The sequence below is a fragment of the Leptonychotes weddellii genome, chromosome 9, assembly GCF_054177405.1.
Source record: "Leptonychotes weddellii isolate Sample4059 chromosome 9, ASM5417740v2, whole genome shotgun sequence".
In the NCBI taxonomy this organism is placed as follows: Eukaryota; Metazoa; Chordata; class Mammalia; order Carnivora; family Phocidae; genus Leptonychotes; species Leptonychotes weddellii.
In genome coordinates, this window is record NC_138377.1 from 110,373,306 (window position 1) to 110,396,737 (window position 23,432).

The window sequence follows — 23,432 nt, forward strand, 5'->3', positions numbered from 1 at the left end:
TGTCGTTGGCCACAGGCAGGGCGATCTCAAACTTGGCCAGGAACTGGAAATACTGCTCCTCCGTCTGCTGCGTGAAGCCCGTCCCCACCAGCAGCATCCTGAGGTCCTCTGCCCGGATCACCCCATTCTTGGCCACTGACCGCGAGCCCTTGATGTTGAAGATCCTCTGCAGACATTCGGACAACCAAATGGGGTCAAGGAAGTAGAGGTTCCTCAGGCCGTGGCTGGTGTCCGGGAAGTGCAGCAGGGTGCCGGTTTCTATGAGGAAGCTGATGGCTGCCCAGGGAAGGGGAGGACGAAGCAGCATCAGACAAAGGGTGACAGGGACTCTGGGGTGACGTAGTCCCATGTTCTTCTTAGGAAGCAAGCAATGCTCCCAGCACCCAGGGCCCTTTCGACGGCTCTGCTGCCCGGTCCCGGGTTCCCTAGCGGCACCCCGTAACTCTTGCCGATGCGCTGACCTGACGGCCAGCCAGGGGGCTCCAGTCCGCCCATCTCCAGCATTCGCGGACCCCATCTCTGCAAATGTGCCTACTCATTGAATCTGTGACCCCCCCCCACATCACAACCACCCAGAGTGCTCTGACGGTCATTTGCAGACAGGCGCAGAGCGGTGAGAAATGGGACGCACCCCCCCCTTCCCGGGGGCCCTCGCCCCGCCCTCCCGGGCTGCCCACTCACCGGACTGCAGGTCCTCATAGTCTTTGATGTCGTTGTTGGCCATCTGCTCCACCAGCTGCCCCAGCTGCCTGTCCGTCAGGTACTGCACGTCGTCGTTCAGGCTGCGGCGCTGCTGCTCGGTCAGCACGGCCTCCTGGAGGCTCAGGTAGCTCCTGGGGATCTGGGGGGACAGGTGGGCTGGCTGGGCCCCCACAGGTGGCGAGGCACGCCCCACCCACCCAGCCCTGCCTGCTGCCCCCCACTCCCCGGAGGCCTGAGTACGGGAGCTTCTCCTCTCACCCCCGCCCCATCCCCGGCCTCCCCCCGGCCCGGTCGCCAAACTGCTCACATGGGGACCACCGAGCCTGAGCACACGGCATACGTGTTGGGACTCCTGGCGGAAAGAGAGCGGGCCCCCCTGGTTGCAGCTGGAGCCTGAGGTACGCACCAGCCTCCCCGCAAGTCTCTGGCAGCCGATGGTGCTGCCCACATCCTTCATGTTGCACGTGACGTGGAAAATCAGCTGCCGCAGCCCCTCCTGGCCTTCCAGACTCTTACAGGAGAGCTCGCTGTGAGTGCAAAACAGAACGTGATCACTCATCACACCGCTTCTCTCTGACGAGCGCTGTAGCATCTCTGTGTCCCAGGTTTTGTCCCTAATGCTGGCAAGTTAAAAGAACCCGTGAAAGGTGAACGCAGAGACATGTATTAAGGTCTCACGTGGTGCAGAGCTCTGTGCGGGGAGCGATGCAGTATGTGTCCTGAGCGCGCCCATTTTACAGAGGAGGCATGTGAGGCCCGAAGGTGCAAGGTGACCCCCAAGGACACAAGCTGGAAAGGAGCAGACTCGGGTTGGACCCAGGTCTGGCCCAGAGCCAGTGCCCCTGTTGTTACAGGCCTCAGGGGTGTTCTCAAGGGCACACGAAGAATTCCTGAAATTCTGCATCAGGATCAGCCAGATCCTGCATTCTGAGGCAGGCAGAAGTGTCCCCAGGCTGATCCCTGCACCGAGGTCTGTGGCACTCCACCCAGAGGGAGGGAACCCGAGAGCCCCCAGCACAGTGTAGCAACCCATGCTTGATTCCTAAGAGAGAAGGCTTACTTAACTTGCTGAGCTCCTTCCATCATCTGTGAAGTGGGCACGATGATCCCCATAACCCACGGGGCTGTCGTGAGTCCCAGGACAGGAGGTGAGACAAGCAACAAGCCCAGGGCCCCGGTCCTGCTGCCACTGGCCCGGACCACTCAGACCCAGTGTGAGGACCAGGACCATGCCGGGGGTCTGTGATTGGTCGGAGATCAGCAAATGTGACAGGGAGTACACGAGTTTCCATCTCCTGGTCCCAAGGGGGCCGGGCATGCTCAACACTGGCCACAGGGGAGGAGGGGACCCACACACCCGGAGAGGGTGTGTCCAGGCTCTGCCCTGCCAGTCCTCTGGCTCAGCAGCCCCCTGCAGGCAGACCCCAGCGTCCCCGGGCAGACGGACAAGCGAGGAAGCCGGAGCCTCAGCCCCAGCGGGGCACCAGGTACCAGAGAGCAGGACACTCACTGCAAGTGTTTGAAGCTGATGTCCGGGAAGCCGGTGGCCCGGGACCCAGAGGGCGAGCGGCAGAGTGCCAACACGTAGGCTCGCAGTGTTGCGATTCTCTCCACTCGGAATTTGGTTTCGATTAAGTCCAGGTGCGTTCCGACCACCAGCACCACCGAGTTTGGGGCCTTGGCCTGCCGGAGAGAGCCCCACAGCTGAGCATCGGCTCCCTTCACTCCAAGAAGGGACTGGGAAACGGCTCCCAGGAAACCCCGAGGGCATGTTGTGCATAGAGGGGTTCCGGGAGGCACCCCAGAAGGGCTGGATTTCCCATCCCTTCAGCCAGTGCATCAGCTGCCTGTGACCTGGCCTGCATCCAGCCTCTTAGCATCTTTACTTGTGAGAGGGGAGCTCTGTCTTCCTCTTGGGGCCAAGAGTTGTGGGGGGAGGGGCTGGCTCTTAAATTTAAGGTACAAGAAAATTAGGAGAGCTCGGACAACCATCTGGCCGAGGAGGGTTTTAAGCGCTCCACGGTGACCTATGATTCGGGGGTCCTCTGGACGCCCGCCAAGATGCCCAGTGTTTCTCCCTGACCGTTTCCCTTGTTTTTCCTCAGTAAAGGGGGATGCTTCAGAGAAGAGGCGCCCCCCATCCCCCGTGATGCTCCGAGGCCTGGGAGCTGCAGGGCTGGCGTCTCCTCACCTCGATGTTGAGCAGCCAGAACTGGAGGTTGGCTACAGCTTCCTCCCCCAGCGCCAGGTTCCAGACCACCACATACAGGGCCTTGTCTGTGAAGAAGCACTGGTTGACGGTGGCCATGCTCGCGGGGCCGCCGATGTCCCAGACGGTGAATTCCACAGACTCCACCTGCTTGAGCAACAGGGGCAACGACAGGAGGCATTTAGGGACCACGGTTGCAGCGGAAGAGCTTGGCCCGTCCTGCCGTTGGTCTCGGGAATCAAGGAACCCAAGAGAGGGAAAGGGGCCCAGCGGTGCGGAGGTGGGACTTCTGGAAGCTTCTATCTACCGCTCACAGAGCAGGGGGCCGGGCCCTGGACGGCGGGCTCCCGGGGGGCTCCCGGGGGGCTGGGGTGTTTGCGTCCACCTGTGTCTGCAGAACACTGGGGACACGGCCCTGCCTCTGCTGCAGACGGTTAGACCTCCCGCTGGAGGGGGCCCCGGGGCTGACGCCGGAGCTCATGCCGAGGCTTAACCTCCATCCGTGGGAAGCCGCGGCCCAGGAGACGGGCCTCCGCGCTTGTGTAGGCTGGAGGGCGGCGCCCACCAAGGATGATGGGAAGCTGCCCCGACGTGGGAATCAACACAAAAGATTAGCTGTTTGCGGGGAAAGGCTGTGTAAACGGTGGTTTCTCCATGGTCCTATGAGCTAAGAGTCTGGCCCGAGCAGCCAAGACTGCAGCTTTCTGCAGCAAAGGATCGTTTCTGAGATGTTGCACGTTGGCTGCCGAGATGAGGCGTGCTGACCTGCTTTTGCAAGGGAGTGAAAATGGACAGCCATTCTAAACTGGCTGAGGGCCCAGACACACGGGCAGGGACGGGGCTCTGCGTTCGAGAGATCAGGTGGTGGTTGTCCTTCGACAAAGGAGGGGAGATTAGAATGCTGGCCAAAAGGAAGTGGGGGCCAAAGGACAAGAAAGATGGAAACAGCAATTCACCCCTCGGAGCTCGGACCATCGTTTGCTAAAGACCAGCTGGAAGAAAGTGATACTGAGTAACTGCTTTAAAAAACAAAACAAAAAACCAGGAGAGAATCCAGAGATTCTGGGTGACTTTAGACAGCTCCTGGACGTGAGTTAGTGAGATTCACTCCTGGGGTGTTCTGGGGTGGTGGTGGTTCTGCTGGTATTAGGTATTTGACTGTCCTGGACTCGTTCAGAACTCACTCTGAGGCGGGACTCTGCTCTGTACAGGACCAGTTTCCGAGTCTGTTAAAATACACAGCTTAAATGCCTAATGACCCGAACTGGAATGCCCAACTTGGAAAGTGATTTTTTGTAAAAGACTTTGCAAGGAAACCGGTCTCTAGTTGGCCCTGTGCTGGGGGCCGTAGGGGGACATCGTGCAGCCTCTTCCCTGAGTGTTCCTTCCCTGAGCTGGGAGAAACAGCTAAGGGCCTATCCCTCCAACTCTTCTGCAGTCCCTTTCCTCTGATTCCAGGGCAAGACAATGTTCATTTTCCTTCGTCTCATACTGAACAGAATACAAGATGATTAAGAGTTGCCAAAGGATTCGTTTTAAGCAGGGGCTCAAGAACTCGACTTTTCAGAACTTGGGGTGAAAGCAGGTGTCAGGGAGGCCAGCGCATTCATTCCAGGAGTGCTCTCTCCGCCTCCCCATCAGGGGCAGGTGCTGCTGTGTCTCACTGCCTAGAGTAGCAGTTTGCTCTCAGCTCTGGGGGGCAGCTACTCCGGACCATTTGAAATGCCATCCTTAGGGCCAGGAGTGGAAAGGCCTGGCCACTGCTGTCTTTAGAAGTTCATCAGAGAAATCTAATGGACAGCCAAGATTAAGAACCACTGGCCCGAAGCCTCAACTTAACTATAACAGAACAACCACGAGGTCATGTTAAGAAATTATTAAGAAATTATTCACTGCCCTTGGCAGGAGAGGCCCTTGTAAATATTCTGGGCCTCAGACAGCAGGCTGTGAAAATCCCAGGCTCTCTGGAGAGGAGAAAGAAGGGGCCCGGGGAAGCTCCCTCCCACCCCTGGGGGGACTCTGCACGCCGACCATCCTTGACCTTGGCTCTCGAGCCAGCTGGCCTCTGGAGCTCCCACTTGGTGGTCCTGATGGTGGCCTCGCTGTGCACCACCTGGGGGGCCCTCCCCGTCTGTAAGATCTCCAGGAGGGTGGACTTGCCCTGGCGCGGAGGACCCACGATGATCATCTTCATCAGCTTGCACTTCTCTGCTTTCCGCAGCTGAGCGCGCAGGTAAGACAACATTGCTTTGGGGCCTACGCAAAATCACAGAGCGGGGAAGGTAGATGCTGCTGACATGTGGGCAAGAACATGCTCACAGCTCTTGGGAAACAAAAATCCTGTCTTGAAGGAACACTTTCTATGTGTTCTAATGGGGGGAAGTGGAGAGGGCGATTGGGTCGGATGGAGGGGGGATGTTGCGGTCATAATTACCCCAAAAGTGAAGTCCAAAAGTCAAGGGCCTAAAGACAATATCCTTCCTGCCCAGAGAATCATAGATAGTTTTATCGTATGGTTAATTGCAATACAGTGGTACCCAGCCACGGGAGCCCAGGCTGCTTCCAGCCCAGGTCCTTAATGACCGGACTTGAGTCCTCTTTCCCCAGGGGAGGGGGGAGTGCCTCAGAAGCCCTACCTTCTTTTTTGATCTCTGTGGGCACGTTGCTGATGTTCAGGTCTTCAATGTCCAACTGCCAGAGATTGTTCAGCTGCCCCAGCTCAGGAGGGAGCTCTCGGAGGCCAGGATTGCTGAGGGCACACGTACACCATGGGAGGACACCGTGGGAGGACACACGCACACACACCCCCACACCCACGCACGCAGCAACCTCGCAGCCTGGCAGCCTCTGGGTCCTGCACCCCAACCCCAACATCTCGGGCTTTGCTTTTGAGCGTTCCGTTTAGACAATAACTCCAAAGCCTTTCTCACTAGAAAGCCAGCTCTGTCTTCTGCAGATCCCTGTGGCTTAGAACTAGATTTCCTTCCTCAACGTCCTCGGCTCTTCTATTTATTACGATGCCATAAAGATTATCAGTGTCTCTTCTCAAAAAGGCAACGCAATGGAATTATTTGATATTTTCATTGTTTCGCACGCTGCACCCCCTCCGCGGTGCCTGGTGGTAGGTTTTCAGTAAATGGAAGGATGACTGACTGAGCAGTTCTCACGGCCCCTGCCTTCCCCTCGCCCACCTCTTTGACTAAGCCCTGTTCTGCAAGTCCCCCTGCTGCCTCCCGGTACATAGATGGCTTCTTTCCCCTCCCCCACTTCCCCGGCAGTGTCTGGGTCCTCAGATGGGTTACAGAGGACACTCTGCCTCCCTGCGCTGGCTGGGTACTCACTTTCCCAGGTAAAGCTCCGATAAACTCTTCAGGAGGCAAACCGAGGGAGGGATGGCGTCCAGGTGATTGTCATTCAGACAAAGGACTTCCAAAGACTCACTTAGGAAGGCCGGGAATTCCAGCACCCCCGCTGCGAAGAAATGGCAAAGCAGACTGGATGTTTGCAGATGATTCTGGACCATCCCAGCATGCAGGTCAGCCAGGTGGACCTGCGGGCGCAACCTCCAGAGGGCATTTTGGCAAGTCGCCCCGAATAAGGTGCTCATCTTCCTGACCGAGGGATTCTAATTCTAGGGGATGGCCCTACAGACATCCGTGCACGTGTGTGGCAAGGATGTGAGGGCAGGACACTCCATGGCACGCTGTTTGTAACAGCCAAAACAGAAGACAGCCTACCGGGAGGTGGCTGATGAGTAACGAGAGAATATACAATTATTGCAAAGCATGGGGCAGGTCTACATGTGCGGGTATGAAGTGATACTCAAGAGCTATTGGTGAACTGAAAACGTGGGTGTGCGGGCATGTGAGCAAACACACACCCCGTGCATTTATGTGTGTATGTTTCATGTACGTGCGCTGTAACGCACATAGATGCTCTGCGATGCTGTTTGTGTGCAGGCCACATATGCACACAGGTACATGGTGTTATAGACATGCACACACACCACACGTGGGTGCATGTTACATGCTGTTCCAGGCACGTGAACATACAGGCGCACACGCACGGACACGTATGTTAGACACAAACATAATGATTACTACAGACGCATCAAATTCCACCGTCGTCTCTGGGGAAGGGAATTACTAGGAGGCTGGATATTCATTCCACACCATTTGCCACTGCTCAAAAATTCTGTTTACTGGGGACCTGCCCTCTTCAATTAAAAGAAAGCCAGTCTATTAACAAATAATACAATGGGCTCGGTTTTCAGGCTGCCTGAGATGCCACTCTCTGAAAAGCCAGCCAACTCTCTGGTATTTAAGCGACTTCGTTAATGAGGCTAATTATGAGATTCCCATTAAGATCATGTTGTATGTGTTCCTTCCTCGGGCACCGGAGTGTGGGAGCTGAGAGCGACTGGGGTTGGGAGCTTGGACTCGCGCACTGATGGGGATCAGAGGCTTAGGTTTCAGCACAATCTCCGAAGTGCCTTATCCTCCCTGATAAGGCAGGGAGTGGTGGGGGGGTGGGAGGGGGCAGGACTCCACGCCTGCAAGGGTCCCTTTCAGCTCCAGCTCCCAGAACTCAAGATAAAAGATGGCCCCAAAGCCCTCTCCTCTGGCCCTCTGCCAGCCCAGTGAGATAGAGAAGCCAGGATTCTCTTGTTGGGCTGAAGTGACTTTCCTGCCCTTGATCACAACTTTCTCCCTTTGCTCTGGCTCTTCTCCACACGTGTCGCCCGCGGTATCGATGGTAATGGGGTAACCTAGGATCAGAGAATGTTCTGGGAGAGACGATAACGGAATCCCGAAATCGGAGCCCGGAAAACCAGCCTAGCCGGTCCCCATGGGAAGAGGACTCAGGGCAGTACCTCCTTCAGTGTAATGAAGGTGCAATAGACTTTTAAAGATGGCTTTGAACGTGAGGAAAATGCTCAAAAGGACTTGTTTTTCCCCCCCAGTGAAAAAGAATGATTCACTTTAGCCTGCCCCGGCACACACTGAAAGAACATGCACGGGAAGAAAGAAAGGCTCACTTTCTTCCCCGAGAACACATTCAGAACACCTGGCCTCTGTGCCTTCTGATTTTCAAGTCGTACCTCGGTGTTTATGAAGCCTAAGTAACGGGCGGACGGAATAAGGAACTACCACGGGGAACAGAAGCAGCACCTGTCACAGAGCTCCTGGCCCCGTGCAGAAGCGGGTCTGGGAGAGCACAGCGCCAGGTATTTATGAACTGTAATTATGCCTAGAGTTATTTATGACTCTGCTGGTCTGAGTTTTACCGTAAAAACGGCTGTCCAAATTATTTTTGGACGAGGCCGCCGCACAAATAGGACTACTTGAATGTACATAAATCTCCTTGGAATTTTACTATCCATCTGCAAACAAGTTAGCTTTTATAGATAATTCCTTACCGGAGGATCAACAGCCCCCAGAGAATAACCTCCCTTCCCCCGCCCCCCCCCCCGGCAGAATTTTCAACCGGGTCTCCTTCTTTTCATCCAGGGGTGGGCCTCAACATTCGGGACGAAATTAGCAAACTCAAGAGGCCTTTGTCATGTGCCAAAGCCACCGTCCACCTCTGCCAGGGAAACTTCCAAGGGGTGTGGCCTCCTCACCTCGCTCCCCAGCCGGGCTCCTGCGGGCTACCAGCAAAACCGTTTTCCAGAACATTAGTACACGCTCCTGTTGTGTTTTTTGTGGCATGCCTTTGGCCTTGTACTCTGATGGCTCCACAGGGAGTGTCTGGTCCCACTGAGTGTTGGGCCCTACCTCCTCATGCCCTTCTGCATTTCTAAACTGGAGACACATTTCTAATCCACTCAAATGGACGAGGCTCAACCCACAGCAATAGAAGCCTGACCGAGGTCTATCCCAGCTACACTTTTCAAGGGTATTATACCGTTTTGGCATCAATGAGAAGAAAGTGTTTGTCCTTCCTTCCAAGTGAAATCCCTATGTCTGGACTCAATTTCCAAAGTCCTAAAGGCCCCGCATTTCAAAAAGGATGAGTTATGAAATTCCTCATTGTGCAGCCCCATTAGTGTGGTTCGGGGCCTTTTCATTTGTTTCTGGGCCATTTGGACTTCCTTTTCTGCAAACTGTTTATATCCTTTGCCCTCCCCTATTTTTTTTTCCAACTGAGTTATCCTTTTCAAAAAATTAATTTGTAAGCAGCCTTTGTATATTAGGGAGTTAAGTCAATTTATGTCGCAATGATTTGCGTTGAAAATATTTCTTCTCAGTCTGTTTGCATTATGACTTGGTTTATGATGCCTTTTACTGAACAAAGCTTTTCAATTTTTACAAAGCCCAAGGTTTTGGTCTTTTTCTAGTGACTTCTGGATTTCCCACCTGGTTTTTAAAGGACTTCTCCATCCACAAATTTTACCTATATTCTCTTAAATGTTTATAGTTTTCCTTTAATGTTTAAAAATCTGAAATCCACATGGAAATTTTTGTAGTAGATGTAAGGTAGGGAATCCAGTGTTGTGATTTTCCCCTTCCAACTGGACAGGCAGGTATAACACAGTATTTATTAAAACAACAGAACATGTTTCCCCCACTAAATTGAAATGCCACCTTGTCACATGCTAAATTCCTATTATTTACTTAGGTCTGTTCCACTGATGACATGTTACTTTTTTAATCACATGTAAACACACACACTCACACATGACTGATGCATATGTATGTGTGTATATACACATACCAGTTCATTAAGAAGTGTAACAGGTGGACAGACTACTTAGGTCATCTCCTGCAAATGCGTCCTGGCCTCTGGCATTTCTCGTCCCCATCTTACACCATCTGTACTAAAAGAGCACCTGCCAACATAAACTGAGCCAAAGAAGAACGTTCTGTTACGTTGAGAATGACCTAAATATTGGTTCCTGTTCTCCGGGACAGCATCCTGAGGGATATTTGTGGGAGCATAGCTGGCTTTAGAAATCTTTGCTTTCAGGTTAAAAAAGAGGGCTGGCTGAGGAGCTCAAGGGCCAGGTCCACACCTTCCCCCCATACCTCCCGGAAAATGATGAATGAGAAGAATTTGTTTTCCTGGAATGCTGTCTGCTGAGCTGGCTTGGTTGTAGACCCAGTAAGAACACTCTAGGAACAGTTCTGTTTCTGATGAGTTTGGGTGAAAACAGAATCTCAGGCTGGCCAGGGCGGTAGGGCCGTGCTCCCATGTGGTCTTCGTCAGACGCTATATATTGTGGCCATGAAGACCTCACGGTGCTACCCTTCCCAACCTCGGGGCTGGGGTCCCTCAGTGCTGGGCTGAAACCTGGTTCTGTCGCCGAGCAGCCACGTGACCTGGGCAAGTCAGTCAGTCAGTCAGTCTCTGTGCTGTGGACTGAATTGTGCCCGCCCCCCCTTACACGTCAAAGCCCTAGCCCCCAACGTGATGATATTTGGAGTTGGAGCCTTTGGGAGGTAATTAGGTTTAGATGAGGTCATGAAGGTAGGGTCCCCATGAGGGGGGATTAGTGCCCTTATAAGAAGAGATACCAGAGAGCTTGCTCTGTCTGTCCGTCTCTCTCTTTCTCTGAGAAAACAGCAAGAAGACCCTCACAAGGAGCCTGATCTCAGACTTCCAGCCCCCAGAACTGTGAGAGCATACATTTCTATTGTCTCAGCCGCCCAGTCTGTGGTGCTTTGTTATGGGAGCCTGAGCTGACTGCAATCCCGTGGGAGCCTCAGCTTCCTCACCTGCAAAGTGGGGAACTCCAAGCCATACCCCATTCCGTAAGCCTTACAGAAAGGCGCTAACAGGTGTACCATCTCGAGGGCGATGCTCACTCACGGCAGAACCATCCACACCATAGCTACCAGTCTCACTGGATGGCAAGCAGGAAAGAGGGTTTCGGGATACCTGCAGGCCACACCTGCCTGATGAGCAAGGGGCACAGTGCGCGCCCAGGTTTCTCGGGGAAAGCCCCATGTAAGGGCGTCCCCCGGTGGTGGAGCAGGGAACTGCCCGCCCGGCGGTCTCATCTGCCCCCAGGGACTCACACACCTGTCTCGGTCCCAGGACGCTGGCGCCCTCTGGTGGTGAAAAAGGAAATACGCTTTGTTTTCAGTCCGTCTTCATTTCTGCAGGGGCAAAAAAAAAAAAAATCAGATTTTGAGGAGAGCATGACAATTTTTGCTGTGACACTATAATGCCGAGCCATGCGGAGATAAGGGAGAACATTCCATCAGCAGGGTGTTGGGGCCCCCTGCAGCTACTAGGTAAGCACCCACACTGCTTAAGCTCAGCATGACCAATGGTGATTTCGATTCTTGAGCTTTTCCATTTCAGGCAGGTGTGAGCATTTCTGTGCCTGGCAAGATGGCCCATTCCAGCAGCTGTTCCATATCACACACTCTCACTGGGGTGGGGGGATTCTCTTTCGGGGGTCAAGTCCTGCTAAGAAGTGGGTGGGCTTCAGCAAGTGAAATAGGGAGGCTGGTCTCCAGGACCCCAGGGGCCAGCTGTGCTCATCCCCACATTTTCATCTTTTATTAGAAGTCTTTGGGAGTGATTTTTATTCAATGGATGTGCATTTGGTGAGTGGCTGGCCAAAACTTTGGAAAAGAATGACAGGTTAGGTGTGAGAAGATCCTCCAGGAGCCTTTAAAATTTAGAAATGGGAGGATGCTGTTATGGGTGAATTGTGCCCCCCACCTTCCAATTTATGTTTTGAAGTCCTTTCTTTTTTTTAAAGATGTTTTTATTTATTTATTTGACAGAGAGAGAGAGAGAGCACACAAGCTGGGGGAGTGGGAGAGGGAGAAGCAGACTCCCTGCTGAGCAGGGAGCCAGATGTGGGGCTCGATCCCAGGATGCTGGGATTCTGACCTGAGCCCAAGGCAGACGCTTAACTAACTGAGCCACCCAGGCGCCCCTATGTTTTGAAGTCCTAACCCCCAGGACCTCCGAATGTGACTGTAATTGGAGGTAAGGTCTTTAAAGAGGTAAACAAGTTAAAATGAGGTCATATGAGTGGACTCTAATCCAATCTGACTGGTGTCCTTCTAAGAAGAGATTCAGACACAGGTATGCACAGAGGGAAGATCATGTGAGACACAGGGAAGAGGGGGTTCTATGCAAGCCCTGGGGAGAGCCCTCGGGAGAAACCTCAGACTCACCCTGTCCAGAAGCGTGGGGGGGGGATAGACGTGTCTTGTGTAAGCCCCCCAGCCTGTGATGCTTTGTTACTGCAGCCCTAATAAACCAACAGAGCCACCAGCCCCAGGGGCTGCTGGACTGTGGTTACACATGCGTTTTAGAACTTGCCAGGGTAAAGAGCCCCCATGCTTACTTGCCAAATTGGTTTCTGGAAAGATCCAGGGTTTTGAGCTGTCTGCAGGTCCACTTCTCTTGAGGCGGCAGCGCCATGAGCTGGTTTCCCTGTAACCTTAGGAACATGAGGGCCTGGAGAGAAAGAGAGAGAGATGCAGAGACACCATCAAACACCACAGGGAGGACAGACTGAGGAGAAGGGTCAGCTCCCTGACAAAATGCAGCAAAATGATGATAACCGATTCACCTTCACCAAGATTCCAATAGTGTCAGGCTCAACAGCCTCTTAGAACTCATGAAATTATACCCAACGCAGCCAACAGGACGGTCTGAACACGGTCCTTCCCTCCAGATCAATGGGAGGCAGTCATTCCAGAACGAAAGGAGTCCAAGTACGTCTCAGCATTGGGCCTTCTGAAGAGCGACAATTACTCACGGGCCTGCCCGGGGAGCAGCGGCCGGTGCTGAGGGTCCTGGAGGCCAAGGTATCACACGGCAGCGGGGCGCCCCTGCCTCCCGTGACCTCCTCGGGGGATGCCCCGTGCAGGGGCAGGGTGGCGGGGACATGGAGGGTCACCCGCCCCAGCCAGGCCCCCTCTGCTGGCCCGGTGCCCCCTGCTTACCCCCTGGCCATTGGCCCTCTGTCCGCCCACCAGAAACTGCGGGGACAAGCTCCGCCCTTGGACTTGTAACATGTTTTACTTTAGTGGGAGTACAGGCGGAATGTTGTAACCTTTCTCGAAGCCTTCACTAGGGACAGGGACTCTCCTGTCCTCGGTGGGCAAGGCTCAGGAGTGCAAACGGGCTGCCCTGCTTTATACTCCCTACTCCATGCCCTCGCCTCCTCCCTTGTCAAAGGGGGTCCAAACTGCCCCCACCATCACAACCAGCATGTCACCGAATGCCTCGTAGGGCCGTGCATGCACCAAGCCCCAGGACCCCAGGGTTGTGCAGGGCCTCCCAGGACCCCCATCTGGAGGGGGAGACCGTGAGCAAACATGAATTCCCACAGGGCTGAGTGGTAAGGTCCTGGACAAAGTTCTTTCCCTCCTGATCTGCTGCTTCTGGCCTTGGTGGGAACCAGAGAACCCAGTCGGCATGCTGCCGGGGAGAAATGAGGATACCGACTCAGATCAGGGGACTAAGCTAATAAGCCAGGGGTGCCCCTGAGGGGAGCAGTGACCTACACCCTCACCGACCAGGGCCCCCATCAAAGTGTGCAGGCCCCGGGGCCTGAGACTTGGTGGCCCTCCTCCCTGAGAACACACAGATAGAAGGTACCTTCCTGGCCCTTTAGGGGTCCCTGAACATGAGGGGAAGCTGTACTTCTCCCGGCACGAGACCCTGTGGGGGCCCAGGTGGCTGGCCTGGAAGGACTGGGTGGCGAGGCCCGGGCCCTGCCTGGGGCCTCCCTGGTGCCTTCAGCCAACACTGGTCAGGCCCCAAGCTGGGGCTGGCCCCGGGTGCCAAGAGATGCATATGAGCTCTGCTCTGCCTTACGGGGCTCCCATTTGAGTGGGGAAAACAGAGACAGGTGGGCAAACCACCTAAGATAAGAAAGCAGCCCCAGGTGGATGGGTTGGGGCAGGGGGACATGGCGCTCTGGCAAAAGGTACTTTCTTGAGTTCACATCCAAAGAAGCTTCTGACCCCCAGGAATTCCAGTTCTGCCACCTCTGGGGAGGGAGACGGGCAGGAAGGCCCACGCTGCAGTGCTCCCTCGGCTTTGCACACTGGTAGGCCTTGGCTGGGGGTGGGGGGTGGGGAGCAGGGGCCCGGAAGGACAGAGGCCAGAGAAGGCCAGACAGAGGGCTGCTGGGCTGTGCTTTCATGTTGCTCACTTCCTCCCAATCTTTGCTCATAAATACGCACATTTTTGACAATTGAACCTTTTTTTTTTTTTTTTCATCTCAGAAGCTCAGGAGAAGCCTACAGATTGTACTGCAGTGTGGACTGATTCCCTCACAGAAGCCAAAAATGAGAAAGAGAGGGCGATCAGACTTACATCAAGCTGGAAAAGCCCCAGGGGAACTTCCTTGAGAGCATTTTCTGAGAAATCCACATCCCTCAGGTGGTTTTTCCAAAAGACAGCCATCTTGTCCGGTAGAGATTCCAGGGCATTTTTGGATGCTTTACAACATTTCTAGGAGTTTGACGAGAAAGAGAAGGAGGTATCGATTAGCTTCTTAAGTGCATTAAGCTTATGAGAAAGACCATTTCCAAATCTGATGTGGAAAATCAGAATGCGACAATAAGGCTCTGTTATAAATACAACTTGGCTAAGAGGCTATAAACTGTCATTGTCCCGTGTTGCTGTCCTTGCTCCAAGGAAGGGACGGGAATGGTTTCCTGAGGGACACAAAGGTGGCTCATGCTCCTATCCCTTCATTCCAGAACATCTGGCCCATTGTCCTTGGAAATAATAGCATCACGCCGGACCAAGCTCTAGAGACGAGCTGGTTTCCCACACTCATATGTTTAAACCAGAACACGAACGCTAGCGATGGAGAATTTCTTGGTTTGAAACCAACAGCAATAAAACATAAACATTCTTTATGCTAGTCCATCTGTTTTAACAAGCAAACTTCCCCAGAAACAAAAACACCATTTAATTGGCAGTGCGGTGGACGCGGATTATTTCTTCTTCTTTTCTTTGTTCTTATTTCACAGCTAGTTGAAAGGAACCGTGTCCTCCTTTTGGGCAGAACTCCCCCATGCCAGATGAGCAAGCTGTAACTGTGGAAAGTTCTATGGGTGTTATGGCACGAATCTCAAGCCCGGAGCCGGGGTGGGGCAGTTGCGGAGGGGGCTGGCTTTCAAGTGAGTCACCTGAGACACTCAGTGGCCGGATGCTGAGTGACACCGCTCAGTGGTAACAGGAGAACAGAAATGCTGCTACCCAGCCTGGTCACCAAGGGGAGGAAGCGAGACAGAGCCCTGAGCAGTGTTCTGGTTCACGTGAGATGCCGGGTTGACTGGCCTTTCATGATTTCCGGGAAAATACTCACCAAAGGGCAGGCCCAGGCATCTGGAAACACCTTCAGGTTATTTTTGGAGACATTCAGAGAATTGAGCGACTTGAAGCAATGAAGGAAAAGTGCAGGGAGTTCTGTCAATTTATTGTCAGAAATATCAAGTTCCTGTAGCTTCCGCAAACCAATCCAGTTAGTGGCTAGGGAAAAAGAAAATATTAAATTGGTAAAAAGACTGCTGTCAAGAACAAAATGACAAATTAGGTCAGGGTGTCGATGATACAACATACCACCTTCTTCTTCAAACAATTTTTCTAAGTAATTTTTGGAAGCTGTCAGTTTTTGAAGTTTTGAGAGGTGCAGGAATCCCGGTGGGAGGTGGGGCAGTTTATTGCTGGAAATGTCAATCTCGAGGAGCCTGCGGTTGGGGAGGGAGGCAGTCAAGGCATCAGAAGAAAGAGGAAAGGCATCTCTGTTACATGTTTCTCTGTGGGCATAATACTCTTTTCCCCTCACACAATGCTGAAGAGCGTGCGTTGAAAACGTTGCGGTAGGACTTCTATTCATCGCATTAACTATTACCATGTCCCGTGTAGACGAAGAAAATCACACGTCTCTTTGGTGGGCCCAGGTCTCACTGACCAATAGGGATGTAAACCTTTCTCAATGTATGATAGCACAGTCAGCTGGTGTCCCAGAAACTGCTGGAAGGCCCTAGGGCCGTGTTTCGAGCCATCTGGACCTCCGAGTCTGGCCCTGGCTAAGGACCCCCACTCAGAAGACACTTGTTCTTGAAATGTTTGTGTGGCGCCTTCTTCCCCGTGGCTTACTTCTGCCCCTATGCGCTGTGGGACATTCTCTCTGACTTCACTCTAGGTGAAGCCTTAGCTTTTGAAATCGGCTTATAGATCCTTATAGAGTGAGGATCACTGCACATCAGTGGAGATAAGGCCCCGCCCTTCCCAGGCAGCCTCGGGGGGAAGGCTCAGGCCTCTTCCCAAGGCCCCCTGAAAAGGGAGACCAGGAGCTGCCCACGCCATCCATCTGCTGCTGGAGCGCTTTAGGGGCAACTCTTTCTCTGAGGCCCTTCCCACTTTCCCTGGGAGGTCAAATAAAAATGGGTGCCCCTGGGCCTCACTGTTTCCCCCCAGCCAGGAAGCGTTCAGCCTTCTCAGATTTCTGTCTGCAGGACCAACACCAGACATCTCGGGCGAGCAGACTGCATGGCCACCATGCGCAGTGTAAGGTGGGCCAGACAAACCGCTCCCCCCCCAGACTTCTCTGCGTTCCCCTCGGAAGGAGGGGGGCACCGTATTCCTCAGAACTGTGTAAGGACAGGCAGAATTTCTCTCCTTTTACGGAGAATTGGTTTTCAAAACCACAAACTCCGATCAAGGAGTACGTAGCAGGAGGAGGACTGCGGGGGTGGGGGTGGGGGTGGGGCGGGCGCTGAGTACAGAGGTCCCTGTGCACACCCCAAGGGGCCTGCGTGGGGTGGGTGCCCACCTGGAGCAGATGATTTCATCTGATGACTGCACACCAGGCAGCTCCCCCAGGTGGTTCTTGGAGAGGTTCAGCTTCCGGAGGTTGATGAGTCCCCAGGGGATGACGGAGGGGAGGGAAGCCAGGCAGTTGGCAGAAAGGTCCAGCTCTGTGATCTGGCAGGAGATGTCTATGAGCCAGTCCAGATCCACCCAGGGCAACTTGAGGTGGGACCATTTCACACGAAGAGCCTGGGTTTGGAGAAAGGGGAAAAGCACCCTCGGGGAGCCCGGGGTGCCAATGTCAGCTTGGAATAGAGCAATGATTTATGATTTAACCGTGAGTCTGTCTGCCCATCTCAGCTGGTGTCCCAGGGCGTCAGGACCTTGGCCAGCTGTGGCTGGCACTGTGTCTGTATCTCACGGGTGATCTCTGCAAGACCCCACCCGGCTCTGCAGCCCCTAGGGGGAGCCCGCGGGGGTGTGGGGCTGAGTGTTGCCACTTCCAGGGCCGGAATCAGCAGGAATGGCACCTGCTCTGTATAGAGGAGGCCAGCCACGCTTGGAGGGGCCTCCCCAGACTGGAGAAGGAGGCTGAAGACCAAACCTGGGTCTCTCCCCTGCAACACAGCGGGCCCTACACTGGGTGCTTTGCGGACGGGCTGCTTCCGGAGTGAGAAAGACCGAATATACAATGGCCAGGCCGCATATAAAAAAACAGAACTTTGACACATCACCTGTCAAACTGCCTGGGAAACTAACCCCCTTCTCTACAATAACCAGCGCGGGGAGCCAGCCTGCTCTAAGCCAGACTTGTGGGGAACCACATTGCCATGCTACCATCAATCCAGTAACTTCTGTAACAAACAGCCCCAAATGGCCAGGACTTGATTAATCATGGACAGCCTCCCCAGACTTTGTCCCCATATCCCACTTAAATCAACCAGAGAGGGGTGCCTGGGTGGCTCAGTCGTTAAGCGTCTGCCTTCAGCTCAGGTCATGATCCCAGGGTCCTGGGATCGAGCCCCGCATCGGGCTCCCTCCTCAGCAGGAAGCCTGCTTCCCCCTATCCCACTCCCCCGCTTGTGTTCCCTCTCTCGCTATCTCTCTCTGTCAAATAAATAAAATCTTAAAAAAAAAAAAAAATCAACCAGAGAAAGCCAAAGTGCTCCCCCAACCAATCACGCAGGACAGCCCCCATCTCGTGAGCTGCCTCCAGCTTCCCCATCGATAGCCTCCAGTGGGGGCACACCTGAGGCTTTCCCTTTCTCCCACGAGAAAGCTTTCCCACTTCTCTGCCAAAACACAAGTGAAGGTAGCTGACTCCCTTGCTACAGCAAATTCAGAATAAATCGTCTTTGCTTTTCTCATTTGGCTGGCCTTTGTTTATTTCCACAAGAGGGAGTCAGAGGGACCAACCGCTTGCTGGGGTGTGGTGGTTAAATACACATGAGCAAGGTTTTTCTCTTTTTTTCTGGATTATCAAAGGATTTGGGGCTTGATTCAGTTTCCGGGGGGAGGAAATCAGCTTTTTGGCTTGTTTCTCCAAAGCAACTGGAAATCCATACGAGAAAATTAGAGAAACAAAAAATCAGTGCTTGGCAAACAGGAAAATGTAACAACCAAGCCAATGGCGGGAAAGACCAGTAACGTGGGGTAAGTTTGCTTTCAAAATTGGCAGAACCAGACACACTTCCTTATGTGGCCATTAGATGGCGATGTGTGTCTGGTCTTTATCTCCTTAGCGAGGCTGCCAGGATTGGGAAGACCCTCTCAAAGCTCTGATCTTTGACCCAGGGGATGAAAGTCTCTGTCTTGTCTCTCCATTCACCTGGATGAAGAGGGACAGGTGATGGTCTGCTGGATTTGGGATCAAGAGAATGGAGTTTTAACTTCAGCTGATTTTTTTTTAAAAAGCCAAGTAAGTCACTCTATTGCTGTTTCTCTTGTCATTACTGTTTCCCCCAACACTTTTTTATTTTGAAAAATTTCAGACCTGCAGGAGAGCTGAACTTGGATAGTGAATACGCATGAAATGCCCTTCACCTAGATTCCATTGTTAATCCGACGCCACATTTGCTTTCTCTCCTTTCCTTCCACACATACTTTTCATTTTTTTTTAAAGATTTATTTATTTAGTTTAGAGGGAGAGGGGGAGAGAGAGAGAGAGTCCCAAGCAGACTCCACTCTGAGCACAGAGCCCAACGTGGGGCTCGATCCCACGACCCATGAGATCATGACCTGAGCCGAAACCAAGAGTCGGATGCTTAACCGGCTGCACCACCCGGGTGCCCCACATTTTTCATTTTTTGCTGAATCATTTCCAAGTAAATTATAGCCATCATGGCACTTCACTCCTAAATACTTCAGCACGTATCTCTACAGAACAAGGATATTTTCCTACGTGACCACTATATATGGATCATTTTCAAGAAATGAAATCAATACAGTATTATCAAATCCACGGTCCACGTTCACATAGTCTCAGTTATCCCAGAAGTGTCTTTTATAACTATTTTGTGTCCTGATCCGGGATCCCATCAAGAATCACACATTGCATTTCGTTGTCATGTCCCCCTGCTTTTCTTTAATCTAGAAGAGTCCTCATGGCTTCTTAGGTCTTTTTCCACATTGGCATAGCAATTTTTCAAGTCCGCTGTCTCATCGAATACCCCATAATCTGAATTTACTCAGTTGTTTCCCCTCGTGTTCAGATTCAAGGTAAGCATTTTTGGCAAACATCTCAGACAATGAGGAGTCCTCTCAACTGAACGTCAGCAGAGGGCACCTGCTGTCAGGTAATTCCACTACTGAGAAGGCCAAGTCTGCTCTCTTGTTGAAGGTAGTGTCCGTCGGACCCGTCCTTTTGGAAAGGTGCATTTTACTCTTTGTGATTCCTAAGCAATCTGTGGAGTGATATTCTGAGACTGGTGAATATCTTGCGTTCCTACATGATTTCACCCAGTGGTTTCAGCGGCCATTGTTGATCCTCGCCTGGCTCAGTTAGTACGCTGATGGTTACAAAGCAGTGATTTTTGTAAAACTACCATTCCTCCTGCATTTGTTACTTGGCATTCTTCTGTACAGAAGGGGGTCTCCCTGCCCCATTTAAGTATCCCTATGGACTCACGGATTCTCTCTTTATCCAAAGTGTTATAATTTTTATTATCATTATGTCTTTTGCCACTCGGGTCATCCCCAATTTGGCCAGTGGGAGTCCCATCAAGGGGGCTCCTGTGTTCCTTTGACATATCCCTACCTGTTTGGCATACTTCCTTACTTCCTGGCAAAACAGGATGCTCCCGTCTCCTCTGGTGCTTTCCAAACCCCAGCCCTGCAATCAGCCCTGATTCCCTTTAGCAGAAAATGGTATTTAGAAACTAGAATCTGGGTGTTAGGCATACCCACTGCTATTGGGGTGTCACCCTTCTCAGCCCATTGATCCGACACAGCTCTGTATTTCACGGGAGGGCATCCTGATGCCTGCAGTTGAAATCTAGCCACATGGGCCTCTCCCTAATCCTTCTAGAATTTGTAATTGCATCACCCTTCATCTGGTTATTGTTGGGTTTCATCTGTTAAATAAGCGGTTGGGGCCAGATGATGTCTAGGTTACTTCTGGACCCAGGATTCTCCCTGGCTTGGGTGCTGAGAAGGACAGAGTGCTCCTGTGGGGAGCCTTGGGATCAGCATGAGAGCTGGCCCAGGAGTGGGCTGAGAGCAAGGTCACCGTTCCAGGCTTTGCAATGCCAAGTCAAAGAAGGTACTCCGAGGGCCTGGAGGCCTCCTCTTCCTGGGTTCTTGGAGACACACACTGGTCCCGGGCCCAGGACCAGACAGCTAGACACAAAGCCAAGAGGCCCAGATTGCAGTCTGACTCTCCACTCACCCTGTGTGGCCATTTCTGGTCATCCATCACCAAGTGGATTTGTCTTGGACTGACAACGGCAGCCAAATGGAAGCTGAAAAAGGGGTGGTTTTGGTTTTGATTTTTAACAACAAATCTTAGGTGTCTATTGACAGACCTATAACTCAAACGACAGGACCATCAAAAATAACTAAAAAACCAGAAATGATTCCGACTGTGCTTGTGACACGAACGAATGATGGTACAAAAGGATCAGGGAGACGTTCTGTCCTGACAATTCAGTCTCCCTCCTGCATCTCTTTCACGTTCTGTGAGCCCAGAGCTGCAGCCTATAATCAATCCCATAAGGAGCAGGGGCTCAACCTCAGGAGCCCCAAGCCCCGCCATGTCCACCTGACTAACTCCATGGGGGCCTCGGGCAAGTTTTGGTAGACGTGGATACCTTCTCGGGCTCTGTCTGGCTCAACTCCCCTTAGATGAACCTGCCTGCTGATTTTGTACTGCACTAACCCAGGCCCCAGGGTCATCTCTTATGCCCCAGCAGGCAGTGCGGCCATCCAGAACCCGGCCCGTGTGCACCTCAAGCGCAGAGCCTTGACGGACGGTCTCGGCTGGTCAGCAGCGCGTCCCGCATGCAGCAGACACTAAATAAATGCTTGCGCCCTGACGAGAATCAAACCACTGAGAACTGCAATCCGTCCAGTCACACCTCCAACCGGATCGATCATCCTAAAATGTCAAGGTCTGCTCAAAACCGTTCAGCCTTCCCCCCAGCCCCAGGCTGCCTGCAGCAGAGCATCCCAACTCCTTCCCTGGGGAGCCCACAGCGCCAGTCTCCCCATCCACTTTCCAGCTTTAGGCCTCACTGTCTCCTCCCTGCCCTCTGCATTCCCACTGCTGTAGGTAGAAGCACCTGGGGGATGGGCATGCTCCTAAGAGCAGAGGCTGCAAGGCCAAGGAAAAACCATGCCAACCAAACACAGAAACTGCCTATTCACGAATGAACCACAGGGCTCAGAAAGTGGACCCAACGCTGAAATTCTTAGGTAGGCTGTGGGGAGCCAGGGAGTGTGGCCTCGTTGTCAGTAACTGACTGGCCCATCTGCCGAGGGGCTGCTGGGGAGCCCCGGGGCTGCCAATACTCCCCCTGGAACGCGCGTTGCTTGGTAATGCTTGGACACTGCGGAAAGCACAAGGTGGGTGGGCCTGGGAGCTAAGAGAGCTTTTGTAAAAGCGTGTTCCTAAAAACCAGCCTCGTTTTGACGGGGGGTGTCATGAGGTCACTGGAGGATCCGAGATTCTGCAGGTCTGGCTGGCCTCTGCCTTCACACCGTGCTCTGTCACCACATTGGCTCGCACCCTGCCCCGGGTTCTCTGCCCTGGAATTCACAGCCCTCCTGCCTCCCGTCTAAACCCTACTAAGCCTGCAAGCTTTGCGGCCAGAACTGTCTTCCTCATCGCCCACGAGGGTCTGTGTTACCACCTGTAGCTACGTTACGGGGACACCATCTGGAGGGCGCCGTTCCAGCAGAAGAAAATCATCAATAAGAAAAGAGAGGCTGTATGTGCCGCTGATTTCACTAGACCCGCCAGATGCTGCCAGTTCCTAAAATTGAGAGTTCTTCCTAGGTCTTACCCCACCAGAGTTTCTACAGGGTGGAAATCTGCTAGACTCACGACGCCCCAGGAGAACGAGTCAAAAGCAGAAGTCTGAAAACAGGACAACACACTCAGAGTATAGATATCCTTGTGAAAAGACTTCTGAGCTTGGCGGTTGGGGAAAAACAAAAAACATGTGAGATTTCTACCTGGGCTTCGGTTGGTTTGAAAAGTTTCATTAACGAAAGTGATTTTTCTTTCGGCGCCCAAACATGACAGGGTGCCCGAGTGTTTATAGAGCGGCAGGAGGGAAGTGAACACGCACACAGTTAAGCAGATGACAGGACCCTTGACGTGGAAACCAAGCCGGGTGAGCCCCGAAGCCCTTGTTACTTATTTATGTTTGGCCCAGGGAAGGATCACAATAAACAAGGTTCGGAGAGAGAGAAGCCAGCGATTGCCTAATGAAACCCATGCACCCTGAACTGCAAAATCAGAGACAGCTGGATGCGGAGGACCCCCTCCCCGACCAATTCACCAGTGCCGTGGCTAAGGCACCCCCACTCCCGAGCAAACAGACGGAAACACGCTCATGTTTGTCCTCGAGCACGAGCCCTTTAACTTTCGGGCAAAAGAGAAGGAAGTACTGCTTTTCCAGAAGGCACAGGGGGATGACCTAGAAACTTCGTTCCCAAGGCAGTGGTAGTGATTAGGACCGAATCAAGAAGGCCTAGATGTATTTAAGGCATGCCTCAGCGCAGAGTGATGTTTGGGGTGCTTCCGTGTACGAAAGACCTCCCTGTCCTGTGGTGGGGGCTGTGGTCCGGAGGGCAATTACCTGCCTTTCCACAAACCTTCTTGAAGCCACTGGACATAAAATATCACACTGAAAGAGCCGGTAGGCCACAATGACATCACCTAGGCTTGCTTTTATGTCGGCGCAACCCTCATTGGTGGAAGAAAGATAATTGGTAAGCGAAGGGCTGTGGTTTACAATGCTTTCAGCCTGGCTTTCAACCTTGAGAGTTGTGGGCTGGTAGGGGGCTGTGTGCCTCTTCCACTGGCTAGGTGGAGAAGAGTCTCACCAGAGTGGGGGTTCAATATCACCTCCTCCTGGTCTCTACGGAGCCCTCAGAGCAGAATTCATACCTGTTCTCCCTGTGTTGCCAGTTCATTGTTCCTATCAGTTGGTCCGTGTTTGACCTGTGACCTACGGCTAACTGTGTAAGAATCTTCCCTCCTCGGGGCTGTCAATCCCTTGAGGGGACTGACTAGAGCTCCATGACATTAGGGCATGACAAGAAAAGG

General features: G+C 52.9%; 1 protein-coding gene across 2 annotated transcripts in view; it reads right to left on the reverse strand.

The window, feature by feature from the left end:
- Positions 1–23,432, reverse strand: part of LRRK1 (leucine rich repeat kinase 1) — a 79,242-nt gene that overhangs the window by 30,746 nt on the left and 25,064 nt on the right. The window contains exons 1-15 of one of the 2 annotated variants that reach the window (XM_081831536.1): positions 20,547–20,620; positions 16,683–16,909; positions 15,467–15,594; positions 15,213–15,376; positions 14,210–14,347; positions 12,225–12,337; positions 10,937–11,013; positions 6,253–6,382; positions 5,548–5,660; positions 4,953–5,167; positions 2,894–3,058; positions 2,213–2,385; positions 1,109–1,229; positions 682–841; positions 1–276 (exon numbers count right to left, since the gene is read on the reverse strand). In XM_081831536.1, the coding sequence (XP_081687662.1) occupies positions 1–276; positions 682–841; positions 1,109–1,229; positions 2,213–2,385; positions 2,894–3,058; positions 4,953–5,167; positions 5,548–5,660; positions 6,253–6,382; positions 10,937–11,013; positions 12,225–12,337; positions 14,210–14,347; positions 15,213–15,376; positions 15,467–15,594; positions 16,683–16,909; positions 20,547–20,573 (2,227 nt within the window). In that variant the 5' untranslated portion in view covers positions 20,574–20,620. Of the gene's footprint in view, positions 277–681; positions 842–1,108; positions 1,230–2,212; positions 2,386–2,893; positions 3,059–4,952; positions 5,168–5,547; positions 5,661–6,252; positions 6,383–10,936; positions 11,014–12,224; positions 12,338–14,209; positions 14,348–15,212; positions 15,377–15,466; positions 15,595–16,682; positions 16,910–20,546; positions 20,621–23,432 lie in introns of those variants that run through there. The other variant, XM_081831534.1, reaches the window with a different exon arrangement.